This window comes from Carica papaya, chromosome 5 (assembly GCF_054855325.1).
Source record: "Carica papaya isolate Zhongbai chromosome 5, ASM5485532v1, whole genome shotgun sequence".
NCBI classification, from domain to species: Eukaryota; Viridiplantae; Streptophyta; class Magnoliopsida; order Brassicales; family Caricaceae; genus Carica; species Carica papaya.
Genome location: NC_142313.1, coordinates 41596186 through 41610387, shown reverse-complemented (window position 1 = coordinate 41610387; position 14202 = coordinate 41596186). Strand labels below are relative to the sequence as shown.

The 14202-nt window shown below is 33.7% G+C and overlaps 2 protein-coding genes across 2 annotated transcripts; both read right to left on the bottom strand.

The window, feature by feature from the left end:
• Nucleotides 1-224: 224 nt before the first annotated feature.
• LOC148266111 (late embryogenesis abundant-like protein) lies at nt 225-1352 on the bottom strand. The gene is made up of 3 exons (XM_088221058.1): nt 1196-1352; nt 883-999; nt 225-657 (listed from the first exon to the last, which is right to left on the bottom strand). The coding sequence occupies exons 1-3, from the start codon at nt 1256-1258 to the stop codon at nt 409-411; spliced, it is 429 nt and encodes a 142-aa protein (XP_088077184.1). The 5' UTR covers nt 1259-1352; the 3' UTR covers nt 225-408.
• Nucleotides 1353-2662: 1310 nt separating this feature from the next.
• LOC110825874 (WD repeat protein) lies at nt 2663-11939 on the bottom strand. The gene is made up of 12 exons (XM_022056399.2): nt 11722-11939; nt 9583-9687; nt 9373-9488; nt 8865-9019; nt 8702-8790; nt 8088-8616; nt 7550-7666; nt 6004-6245; nt 5832-5914; nt 4601-4712; nt 3539-3613; nt 2663-3445 (listed from the first exon to the last, which is right to left on the bottom strand). The coding sequence occupies exons 1-12, from the start codon at nt 11809-11811 to the stop codon at nt 3272-3274; spliced, it is 1887 nt and encodes a 628-aa protein (XP_021912091.2). The 5' UTR covers nt 11812-11939; the 3' UTR covers nt 2663-3271.
• Between the last annotated feature and the right edge of the window lie 2263 nt (nt 11940-14202).

Sequence of the window (14202 nt, the reverse complement as noted above, 5' to 3'; positions counted from 1 at the left end):
ATTAAATGTATAAACTTTTTAATAAATCTTTTGCCAATAACTTTACAGAAAATTTATGTTGTTTTCTAAATATAAATTTACAAATATATTTTATTAAAATTTTAAATTAATTTCAAACATAATTAACCTTTTTATTTTTATTTTTTGTGGATTTCACGTAGTTTTTTTTATTTGCAACTAATAAATATAAGCAAGTAAAAAACAATTTACCCTTTGGAGACGAATGAAATCAGAAAACTTATGATATTATATTAATTAGAAACATTACACAGCCACATCTCCATGGAGGAGAGGGATGAAGAGAGAGAATACATGCATCTCAACAACTTCTTATTACGAAAACCAGAAAAGAAAAATCGAATCAAATCAAATAAACTCCCAATAGAATGATATGAGATGTAGATTTCTTCAAATCCTGGTAGATGGATTTGGGTTCTTTGAAATGTGGGAGGAAGGATTCTTTGAGTTGTGGGAGGAAGGATTGTTTGAGTTGTGGGAGGAAGGATTATTTGAGTTGTGGGAGGAAGAATTGTTTGAATTGTGGGGGGAAGGATTGTTTTCGTTGTGGCCGGAAGGATTGTTTTCATTGTTCATTCCAAGAGTGTTCTTCACTGCCTCAGCTGCTCCTTGTGCCATGTTCTTCACTTGCTCTCCTGTCTGCAAATCCATACACGTAAATTTCGATTACTATACGTTTCATTTGGTTCAAACCTATTGTTTTCTCATTTTAAGTTTTGGGTTTTGATTATTTAGTAAAATTATTAAGTCTCTATTTAGTGTATGATAATAAATTAAATATAAAATTATATTGGTTGGGAATATATAAGAGAGAGAGAGAGAGAGAGAGAGAGAGAGAGAGAGAGAGAGAGATTTGAGTGCTGCCTGTTGAAGGAAGTTGGTAGCTTGGGAAGCATAAGAATTAGGGTTGTTAGCAGACTGGTTTTCAGTTGCCCTGTTCATGGCATGGGATGTCTGGTTCAGGCACTCCTCCTTCTTCATCTGCAAATTATAAAACCCATTTAGGTTAATTATCTATATATGTTTAATCCATTAGTTGCTTAATCATTTTCCGGATAAATAGTCGATATTTTCTTATTTTATAAGAATTTGTAAGTTCAAGTGAAAATCCGTGTTCTCATGTGTTATTATTAATAAAAAATAAAATATCAATTGTGTAATAAAGAGAAGAGATGACCTGAAGATGGCCAGCAGCTTCACCAGCCTTGTTTGCCAAGTTGTGGGATTGTTGGCTTGCCATTTTCTTGACCTACTTGAAGAATTTGGTATTATAAATGTGTGCATATATAAGTTTGAATTGTGAATGAAATGAAAGCTGATTGAAAAGCCAGGAGACATGAATGGTATTTATAGGTAATGGATGAAACTTATAATCCAACACTTGGCATCTCATATTCCACCATTTTTGCAGGGTTAAGACTCAGATCATCGTCTGACAAATTTTGCTTGGTCAACATGGAGATTCTCGCCTTAACCTTCGCCAAGAACTTAATTTCAATCAACCAGACAGATCCTAATGGTTGGTTACCATTCACATGAAATACCCACCTACATATGTAGGTAACTATATATATTTATATATATACGCCTGATCGGTTTTATAAATTAGATATTGTATATCAATTTTCTCATTTTGTTCTGTATTTTATATTGTAAAAATAAAATATATATATATATATGTTAAGAATTAAAGCTAAAAGCTAATGAGAGAAATATTTGTTTCAAAATGCTTCATCATTTCATAGTTTAAATTGAATTCCTACAAGTTCATTTATTCCATCACATATCCTATATCTAAGTGTATTAATTTATCTGAAAAAGACATCTTTCTCTCTGCGTCATCTCCGATAGCCCCCAGTGACCACCCAGGGCCGCTGGACCACCCTCCAGACCCCATTCCCCATGGCCCTGATCCAGGTAGCTATGCTCAGAAAGATGAAGAGAGACTCAGAGGACTCAATCAGCACTCTTTAACCAGAAAATAATAGCAGTCTACGTGACTACTCTAACATGCATGGCACATGCAACATCGTGGAAATGAACTCTTGTCTTCATAACAGTGCTGGTTGACGTTGAGATGTCCACAGAAACATCTCAGACTGGTAAGCTGCCCCCTCCTGTCGATGATGATGAGGTAGACGAGCAAGATATTCTACCCAATAGTTCGCTTGACGGCAGACAAAAAAAATTCAACTATGGAAGCCTTGGAGCAGAATGTTAGTGATCAGATTGCTGGGAAAAGGTCAACTTTCACTACGTAGAATAGAGACAGAGACAACTATGCTCGTCTCCAGGATCCTACAAGTTATTAATCTCGGGAATGACTTCTTTCCGGTAAAGTTAACCAAGGAAGAAGATTATGAGTACTACGGTCTCACAGAGGGACTGTGGATTGTCTCTCCTCTCCAACTTCCATTTACATAAACACACATTTCAAGTTGAATACGAAGGCTTTTCAATTGATTCAATTAGATTAGTATAAATTTTCCCTGGATGTTCTCTTACAATGAGGAGGCTTTTGATAGCGCCTTTGTAGGGTTAACGTTGAATTGGTAACAAGTTTATTATATGGAAGAATCTGTGCATATTCTTAACTTCGTTTCTTAGATATAATCTTATATGTTATGTCTTTTGAACATCAAAATTCTTGAATAAAATTAGCAACTAAATTCCAGATAATGCTAGCCAAAGGCATACAATTCAAATGATATAATAATTTCACACAAAAAATGACAGTTCTATAATAAAACTGATGACTTGAATCTGAGTCATACCCCTGTTCCTTGGCAATTTAGTTCCTGCCTCTTCGCTATGATAAATGCTACCCACAAGTTTGGAGCCACAAAATCCACTAATCTCTTTGGCTGGACCTGAACAATCTGGGTTCCCTCAGTTAAATGTCCTACCTCTATATTGCTAGCAAACCACAAAAAAAAAAACTCTGATAAAGAGAAAACATTGAATTGAATGGTAACTAATTAAGCTAACCCCTTTCGCTATTATAGATTAGTTGCCTAAGTATCCGAGGACGGCAGGACTATTCAAACTCTCATAACAGGCTTTAGCCTCGACAGCTCAATTTCCAACCAGTTGCAAACTCAAGCTAGGCAGTGCACAACCTTAGCTATAGCCATTGTCAGTCTGCTTTCGACTTCCTTGAGCTTGGCACATGTTCCCATTGTGGTTGAATCGTGTAAACAACTTTCAGTTCATATTCTCAAAAAACTGAACCAGAATAACCTTATTTTAACCGTCATTCGCTCATGTCATCAATTTCTTCAAAATCACTAACCCCATCAAAAGCTCCCTCTTCATTACTATCATCATCAGTTTCCATGGCTTCTTCAGATTCCTCTTCATCACTTTCATCCTTGTCCTCATATATCACAGGGATAGTGTCACTCTCTTCCACCTCATCACCCACAATCTGTCAGCAAAAAAAAAAAACATATATAAAAACTTCAAGACTATACCTGTACAAACTCACTTGCTATAAAAGATACATTACAAGGAAACATACCCCTGAATAAAGTAAGTCCAAGCAACTAGAGATTTCTAGAGCTGATTGAAAAGTTGCAACTCTGGATTCAATTAGCTGCATATAAAACGAAGAAGAAAAAACAAAACAAAATTATGCCCCTTATGATACCTGCTTAAGGGTGCATGGTGCTTAATAACAAAAAGAGTAGAAGTGGCCATATAGCGATGCAGAATGGATTTATCATAGATTTTTGGATAGTTTATAAATTATACTTCTTTAAAATCTAGATTTCTTGTATCGCTTAGGAGTTTATTATTATAATTTTAGTAGTATTAAAATATTAGTTAGAGTTTCAATTCTTTTAAGTTAAATAAGTTTTCTATTAGTATTCTTTAGTTAGAGTTAGATTTGTACTTATATTTTGAGCATCCCAAGTTGCACAGGTGCCTACCTTTGAACCTTGCTAAAAGGTGGAGGATGAGACAAGAGGAGGATCAAGAAAGAATCACCAACCTAGCTCATGGTAACAAAGGACTCTCCTCTAAAGATTTTTCTATAGAAGTTTAGTGCATGGTGGAACTTGGGTTATCAAACCCGACTCATATGAACATGTCACCACATGGGAAATTAAATAGACTTATATTACATGCCAAGCAAGTCCACCTTGCGAGCTGTCACTGAAATTTTCTTTGTTTATTTTTTGTCTGGAGAAATGTGACTGAACATCTAACTTGAGCCGTTTCTGATGAACATGTGCTTTTGGAAGAACCTAGCATCCAACTTTGTATAATAGTCGTTTACAGAAAAAAGAAAGGTATGAACCAAAGAACCCATCACAAGGCCAGAAGGATGCTAATTTCTTTTGCTACCCTTATCCTAGTTATGATTAAACTCTATGAAGAAATATGATGGAATTATGACCTAAATAAGAGACATTATAAGAAAACCAAAATGACATCTCCTTAATGAAAGTAATGAGATAAATAGAAGAGATATGCATGGGAAATTTCATTTTGAATGGGAATAGGGGAAGTGAGAGCATCATAATTATCACTGATTTGCACACAACTAGTGTAAACATGTCAAGTCATAATTTCTAACCTGATAGACCGAGTTCAGTGCCAGTAAAGATGATTCCTGGGACATGATTCCACTGGCATGTTGAAGTAGTAAACTTTTTATCCATGGAAGAGCACATGCCAAGACTGCACCCCTGCAGTGAAACATAAAAAATCATTTTAACAGCTCAGACCAAAGCAACAAGTTAGATTTGGGGACATCAAATTGAAACATGATCAACTTGCAGATGTGCTAACAAAGTGACTCAGTGGTGTGATATTTGAATGGCTTATCTCCAAGCTGGGAATCAAATGTGCATATTGACCAGCTTTTTGTTTTTCTTTTTTTTTTTTGGTTGGGGGGGGGGGGGGGGGGGGCGCGGTGTTCAGGAGAGTATTGGAAAATCCCTCAATCTTCTGTCCTAATATTAGGAAATTAATATTCCTAAAAATATAGGATACCAGTTAGAGAATCCCATGGATACAGAGATTTGATGTAATTACTTTTCTAGTTTTTTCCTCTTTGTGACAGCTATATAATCCATGTATTTCTTATTCACAACATACAAGAATTCAGTTTCTCTCTAAATTCTACAGGAACACTTCACAAGCTAGTCAACACCTCTACCATTGGCAAATATCAACACTATTTGAGTTACATTTTTTTCTTCTTTTTTTCGCACTTTTAAGTCCATAGGGATTTTGGCTCATAGCTTATAGAATGTTTGGATACTTGACTTTTTCACCGATCTTCAAAACTCTAGTGTCAAGTATTTGGAAATATTAGACCTTGAAACTAAAAATTTCAAATGACAAAAAAGACAACATTTTTTAGCAGGACAAAAAAAGACAACTTATTACTCCGACTAAAAAATTAGTGAAATTTATTTTAAAGTTTAATTATAGGTTTTTTCCCCCTAAAATCTTGGTCAAATCAGCTTTTTATTTCTCAGTTAAAAAGGCAAAAAATTATTTTTTATTAAAATTATTTCATAAAAAAGTAAATAAGGAGAGCTTCTCCCAACAAGATGTTCATCTGCTCCTGTAGTTTCATAAACTACAAATTACCTTTACCGCCAACAATTATCTACTTACTGCCTTTTTCCTTAATTTTAAATTGTATTGTGTAAATAAATAGCTATGCTAACTATAGAGACAAGCAACACAAAAAATAAGCAGAAAAGAGATGGACTAATATCATTTTGATTCAAATGAAAATAAATGATTTGTTGCATGCATATATGCACACACTCATTAACCAAATGATGTATTACCTTGACTGAATTATTGAGACAAGAGAGTTCAAGAGCTTTAGAACATCAGAAGAATTCAATAATGAGATTGAATTAGCAATAACCTGGAAAATGACGATACAATCATATGTAAGTTAATGCTTATGGATAATTAGTCTTGCACTTCATAATATAATCTATAGCAGGAAACCACCTTTTGATCTTGGTTGTACAAGCAATCCAACAGAAGTGCACGGTCATCAGCATGGAGTGCTTGCTTAAGCAAAATATTAACTGAGTCTGCACTGGGAGGCTTTGCACGAGGAGAGGAATCTTCTTTTTCATGGTTTTCAGTCTTGTCATTCTCTAACAATTTTACACTTGCAAGTTTCTCACCCATGGTTGGCTCATTTTCATTGTTGTTGACGAGGACCCCATCCACATCCTCACCATGACCTATATCCAATAGTGCCATTCTGTAACTCTTTAGAAAGCAGATGAAAGTTCTCACAAATAGAGTTCTTATAACAGAAACCTTAATGGACTAGAAATAAACAGTAACACAATGTTTCAAATAAATTATGAAGCTTTCTCATTTCTACTACTTACAGTTATAGCTGACATCTTTTCTTTTGAAGCATAAAATTTGTGGTAGAAGTAGTAAATTTTTTTTATTAAATTGAGTACAAAAATTACATTCTTTGTTTGAATAGTTCTTAACTTGCAAATCCCACTAAAAGAAGTCCAACCAAATGACACCTAGACAATGCTCCCTATTCAGTTTATAGGAAAAAGGGAAATACAAAGACTAGTTGTTGCTCATCCACAGAGTAGACCACAACTATTGTTAGAACACCATGATAACCAAGAATAGTTTCTAAAATACAATTAGACAGTGACATCAAGAAACTCCAAATCCAATGATTTTTAGGAATCGACACTGACCCAATCAATGATAGATTGTGTAAATAGATTATTTGCAAATGAAATTGCATAGAGGAGAACTCTATGACAGAAATGAGAGGAGCACATTATATGCTTCAGTATTTCTGCTCTTAATTGTTAAACCAAAATGCTGGCTGCTTAGCTGAGGAGCAAACTTTATATCAAAAAATCAGAACAGAGAGAATATTTTTTTGTCTTTTGGGTAGGACGGAATAAAGCGAAAAGTAAGCAACATTATTCCATGGGAATTGGCAGGAAAACAGGTTGGATTTATCATGGCTTTTCACCACTAAAAGAACTGTAGGACAATCCAAAATAGTAGATGGTTTCACAACAGTGACATCAAGAAACTCCAAATCCAATGATTTTTAGGAATCAACACAGACCCAATCGATGATAGATTGTGTAAATAGATTATTTGCAAATGAAATTGCATAGAGGAGAACTCTATGACAGAAATGAGAGGAGCACATTATCTGCTTCAGTATTTCTGCTCTTAATTGTTAAACCAAAATGCTGGCTGCTTAGCTGAGGAGCAAACTTTATATCAAAAAATCAGAAAAGAGAGAATATTTTTTTGTCTTTTGGGTAGGACGGAATAAAGCGAAAAGTAAGCAACATTATTCCATGGGAATTGGCAGGAAAACAGGTTGGACATTATTCCATGAGCAGTTTTATGATTTATTCCTTAATTAGTAGTGACAAAACAACTATCATAGATAACCTTCCATGGCAATCAATCAGATTAAGATTCAACCTAATCAGAAATGAGAGCTTGTTGAAAAAAGAAACAAGGACCTATAGATAAACTTTACCAGCATCATCCACTCCAATTGCAGTTGGGAGATCAGGATCAGGTGCAGTTCGCTTCTTATTTGTTCGTCTGCTTTGTGGTGGAGTACCTAATGTTTCCGGCAGTGAATTATTCAGATCTGCAAGAACCTTTTCGCTAGTTATATTAAGAAATTAAATATATTCGTTTATGTGAGAGGAAAATTAGTTCCACTATGATTGTTATTATTACATTGAGAATAACTGATAATATCATGATGCCATAGCAAAACAATAGAAATAGATTCCTAAAATCACAATCATATGAAAGCTTTTTGGTTAGGAATGATAACTAGTAACAATCACACCCAGACATGCACATAAGGAAGGTATTATCCAAGATGTTCACTATTACAAGAAATGAGACCGGGGATAGCAAAGATGCAAAAAGATAAACTACAGAAAGCAAATACAAAATGAGGAAGAAACAGCAAAGAGGCAAATAAGACTAAAAATATCAAGAGAAACTTTCAGATAGAAAAAGTACAAGAAAATTAATTAAAATAAACATTTAAAACCCACCTTCCCCTGCAGATATTCCATTTCCTTTGTAAATTCCAGACTCATCTCTAGCTGTTATAACAATGTCATCCCCTGGATTGCTCACATTGACCATACTGATTTGTAGATATACTGTTGAACCATAAGCAACAAGTGCTATTATCCGTTTTTCTTCTACGGCATGTAATCTAGCAGTCATAATAGAAGTGCTACTTTTCTTTCCACTAGAACTATTTTGATTATCTGATTCTGTTTTGTTAGAATTTACTGTGATCTTTGCTGGAGTCACCTCCTCCTGTGAGGTCACCTTCAAATTCCAAATGTAAGCTACACCAGATTTAGAAAGTGCTAAGACAACTGGACCATTCTGCTCATTGGTACAAACTTTGCATTCCAATGCTAATGGAGAACGTGCCATGCTAAGAACTGGACCCTTAGTAATAGTCTTGGAGCTCAAATCACAACTCCACACTTGAAGATTTTTTTCCCCAGCTTCTGATGTAACAATCATCTTGGCATCATCAGATATGGATATGTATTGCAAATGACCCTGCAAGAGCAAAGATATGAGAGAAATAAACTCTTAAAGATAGGAAGAGTTTGACAAGAAATTACAGAGAATTATACAAACTCACCAAATCATTTGAATATTTCACAAGTTCCTTTCCATTTTCCAAATCTATGATCCGCATTTTACCACCAGCTATGGCAACAAACTTCTCATCTGGAACATGTAGAGAGGTAATGAGTCAAACAAGAAAAACAGAGTAGATGCGCACAAAAAGGGACAAAACCCACCACAAGAAAAAGCTAAGGAAGAAATGGGCCCTTTTGAAGCTTTAAACTTCTTTATTAGCTCTCCAGTTTCTGAATCCATCACAAATGCCTTCCCATTAACTCCAACAGCACATAGATCATGACCTTTCTTCACAAAAGTGAGACCAGCAAATCCACTGTACGGATTAAGATGAACTGAATTACTCATCCATCAAAACAAGGGATTTGTATCAACATCTATCAGACCCTTTTTTCCAAAAAGACAAAACAAAATCATTTAACTTTGTATAGAAAAGACATAAATATCAGACTTGTTTTGAGAAGAATAATAATTTCATTCGCCACACAAGTTCCCAAGAATATAAAAATAGAGAGTTGAAGAGGATAAAAAATTTTGTATTATATCTATCACTCTTAGGATCAACTCAAATATAAAGTTATATATAAATACTAGCATATGGCTTTATGAACATGAAGGGTAATAAATGCTCTTTGCCTACAAGATTTCTTAGTAAATTTAGTCACATACTCACGGCAGCACTCCATGGATTTCCACTTGCTTTCACCAGTTAAAGCATCAACAGTCCAGATGTCCCCATTACTTGTCCCAAAAGCTAATAAGCACGTGCCTTGCTGCTTTTTCCTCTAATAATTTAGAGATAGCACATGTGAAAGTGAATAAGGTTAGTAATGAGAACAAATCAACATCTGAAAGACTTAATCATGGATATGCTGTTACCTTCTTCCCAAGAAAGCAACACGCCATGCATGAAAATGCACCAATAAGACCATCATCTGACCACTTCCACTCTGCTAATAAATTTCCATTGCTTGTCTTGCAGATCTATAATTAAGAAAGAGAAAAAAAATTAAGAACAGAGGTAAATAAACAAACATCGTTGAAAAGAACATGAGATCAATTACTTTCTTCAAATTAAATATACATCAGTAATTTATTACTGAGAAGGTGGCAATGCAGCATTACTTTATGGTCAAAGCAGTACTGCAAAGCATCAAATACTCATAATGGAACTATGAAAGTGATAGTATTATGTTTAATTGAGAAAGGCCTGGGGTTAGAATAAAAAATCAATAGCATGATTGAATCATGTAAGTTCCAGTGCTTTTTTTCTTCCTTCAGATTTCAGATATCCCTTCACCAAGTGTTGCTTTTAAATTACAACATAAATTCTCCATTAGTTAGAACTACATATTAGAGACTCAATAACTCTTTTGTATATAGTATTATAGGGTAACAAACATCCATTGACACATAATTAAAAATATAGATCCAATATCACAGAAATAAAGTCTTGTCTTACAACATGAAGCAAAGTTATGGTCTTTCACTATCACGACACCAGTATTTGTGAATATATACCACTAGGCCACTGTCATCTATGACATTTGTTAACTAAGATATCTTTTCTGCATAACAAAGCTCAGTCAAAAGCTTTCAGCCTTTAGATCAAAGGGGGTAAAAGAAAGCTCAGTCAGATTTATACCTAAAATCTCGACCATCAATCCTATAACATTTGTTAACTAAGATATATTTTCTGCATAACAAAGCTCAGTCAAAAAGCTTTCAGCCCAAAAGGGGGTAAACAAAAGCTTAGTCAGATTTATATCTAAAATCTCGACGACCAATCCAAATTGTTTCTCCTTAGTCTGTTGAATTATCCAGAAAATTTCCAGATAAGAAAGAAAAATTACCATAAGCATGGCACAAGGGAGTACCACTTGTATACAAGAGAAGCTTACATATTACCAAGAGAAAACAAAATATCTATAAGCTTTCCTAAATCATCTCCACTGCTGGGAGGGTGGCCATTAAACAATATACACAAGTTTTGGAACCATTAACCTATAATGATCGGAAGATGAGAGCTAAAGCTTCAAAACCTCTAATTTTTTCCTTTTATATTTTCAATTTTCCCAAATAATAGCAACAGGAATGAGGGAACTTCAAAAAAAAGGCAATAGGAACGAGGGGGCCTGTTCCTAGCATGCCATTCCGCACACAAAATTCGTCAGCCATTAAACAACTAGATACTCATGATAAATTCAGGAAAAAAGTGGCCCGAACGCCTTCCTTCTAGTGTCTAAGCACCAAATTACATAATTCACTCTCATGCATGCACAAGGCAACCACTGTTGGTGATTCTGCCTCTTCTTCTGGAGTTGTCAAAAATGAGAATTTTGCACAAGTGGCCTCTGAGGCAAAAAAGCCTTGCGTACCATCCTCCTCATATATTTCAAATAACTCGACCACAATAATCCATGAACAGAATCAAGAAAATCTAATGTAAAATGAGCGGTTGAAATGCCCTAAGGATAAAGCTGCTCAGACAAAGAGGACTTGTACATTTGCTTTGCCAAGCAGTCTCACAATGGATGCTTCTGTATAATCCTTATAGAAGTGGGGCAGGAACAGATAATGCCAAATTTTGCCAAACAACCTTCGTAACATACTGCTCGTGCAATTCATTTGGCTGAATTTTCATCTCAAATACCATTAAAACTTCAATAAATGTCTTTAACCAGGGAAAAATATTTAGAGAGAAGGCCTAACTTCAGCTGAATTTAAGTACAGCAAAAGCTTCAGATTGACAATCATCAACTAGAGCATTAGCTACATCCCAACAAAAACAAAGGCTCATTTTAGTTACCACCAATAGAGAAAAGCACCAAATTTCACAGACATCATCACTTGAAAGGCTATTTCTCGATTGTAATCAGTACTAATATCTACTCAAAAATTTACAACGTAATCTGTGAACAGTAACTGAAAGTTTTCCACACAAAAATCGACGACTCTTGTAACATAAATCAATTACAAATACATATTGAAAATATATATAGAAGGAGAGACGAGTACCTTGACAGTCCCACTTGGGGAAAAGATCGCGAGGATATCACCGTCGGGAGTGAAAGATGTCAATAAAGGCTTCAATTTCTCCTTGGCCATGGCAGACCCTGAAACGAAGGAGCTTGTAGAGGGGAAATACTTCCGAAAGAGAAAGAGCAGAAGGGGAAGCGGGAGAGCTGCGGGGTTTAAGACACGAATGGAAGCAGTTCCTGGTCCAGGGTTTAAAAAAAATTTCTTTTCTTTTAAACTTTAATTATTCAGCGGGTCGGTTATTCAGCGGGTCGGTTATGAGCGGCCCGGAAACAACACTTTGTATAGTGTACATATATATATATATATATATATGTATGTAAATCGTAAATTGCATTTTGTAATTGGGGCATATTATAATATACAAAAATAGTTTTATTTTCTAAAATTAACAAAATACTATTTTTTTTTTTAGTAAAATGACAAAATTAGATGAAATTTCAGCATATCTCATATTAACTATTACAAAAATATATTTATTCATATGAAACAACATAAATCAAAGTAAGTTTACCAAATCAACATAATTAGGAGATGTCAAGGAAGATTTGTGATGATACGAAAAGTCTTAATGATGTAAATACTTTCCGAAACTTCTTTGATTGCAAATCGTTATAAATAGTTATAATGATTTGGTTGAGAAGTACTTTAAATGAATATAATTATTTTTCTTCTCTTACCCACTCAAATGTTGATTTCGGTATTAAGGTTTGAGAATATCGAACTTTTACCAAACTCATAAAAGAATTATCCTAGAAATAATCACGTGTAAGTTATTAGATTCAATTTGAGTAAATAAGTATCAAGTTCAATTGAATCTGATAAAATTTAGAGAATTGAATCGGGTAAAAAATTAAAAATCTTACAGAATAAGAACTAATTAGAATATAATCTGAATACTCAATCACCTCAATAAGATTAAACTAACATTAAATCTGATTCAGGTTAAGGTGAGTTTAGTTTTTCTTCATCCTCAACCGAGAAAATTAGGTTTTTAAAAATTTATTCCCAACGTAACTTATTTTATCGTGTTTAGTAATCATAGATGGTGAAGTAATTAATATTCGAAACAAATTTTCAAAAAGATAAGAATCTAACTCTCCTTTATTTTTTTTTTCTCTCTCTCTCATCCTTGTTACTTTGCTCTTTCAAAAAACTCATAAATCTCTTATTCCAAAGAGGAACATAAGAATGAGTTTGGCAGGAGAAATATGGAAAAGGAAGGTAAGATGGAGGAGAGGAGGGTTTTAGTTTTCATTATTATTATTATTTAATTATAGTGGGTTTTTCAGATAAGTAGTAGGTACAACTAAAATATTATAAGTATATACATATATATATATATATACAAGGCTGTGAATTTAGTATTCAGATCTCATTTCCTTCACTATAATCAACCTGCATTGTATATATCCATACACACACAAGAGATATACTTTATATAAGTATGTGGGTTATCTTATGTGCATGTATGTATGTATGTATGATTGACAAACATTTCTTTCTGTCTGCTTGAGCAAAAATTTGCTTTGTTGAGTAAAACTATGGTCTGTTAACATTGACAATCTGCTATCCTCTCTTCATGGACACATATATGTATAGATATATTATATTGTATGGTTATGTAATACATATATATAGAAATATATCATATATCTTTCCACATCTAACTTCAAAAGTGACTGATGGGAACCTATGTTTGTTTCCTAGCTTTATCACTCAACCATAAAGATTGAGACTATTATTTTTCATAATGCAATTTCAATAGCTTAGTCAACAATCTCCCAATTCCCAAACAAACTAAATCATATATGCTGCAATAATATTTGACAGAAATATATATTCAGTTTTGTATATCAACACCCATATGTTGCTTTCGTAAACTAGTTTTGGCTTGAAATTTTGCCAATGGTAATTATGTAAATAATGACATTGTAACCAATTACAGGATATTATATACCCAAAAAAAAAAAAAAATTACATCTTAATTAAGAATTGTTAAGTAAAAATATATATATTTTATTAATTATATAATGCCTGTAAATATAGTAAAACCAATAATTTTTTGAATAAAACCGAGATATACAGTTTAATTTGAACTCATACTCGTATAAAATGTTAAAAGTATTACAAATTTTTTTTCTTGTTATCTTTTTTTTAAAAGATAATTAGTATAAAAGCAAAGTTTGCAATTGCTAAATTAGTTTATAACGAGGTTTATTGTAATGGGTTCTGTGTAAAAATTAAAAGACTAAAAAGTTTGAATTGAAGAGAAAGTGGATCAAGGAATTAAAAGTTGATTATCTTTGGCATCACTCAAAAGTTGTTCTACACTACCAAACAGGTCAAAATCACAGTAGCTATATTGAACCAATTCTATGTTTCTCTCTATGTATTATACAAGCAAAACCATATACACCCTTCATTCACTTGTGTATATATATATACCCATTACATTGT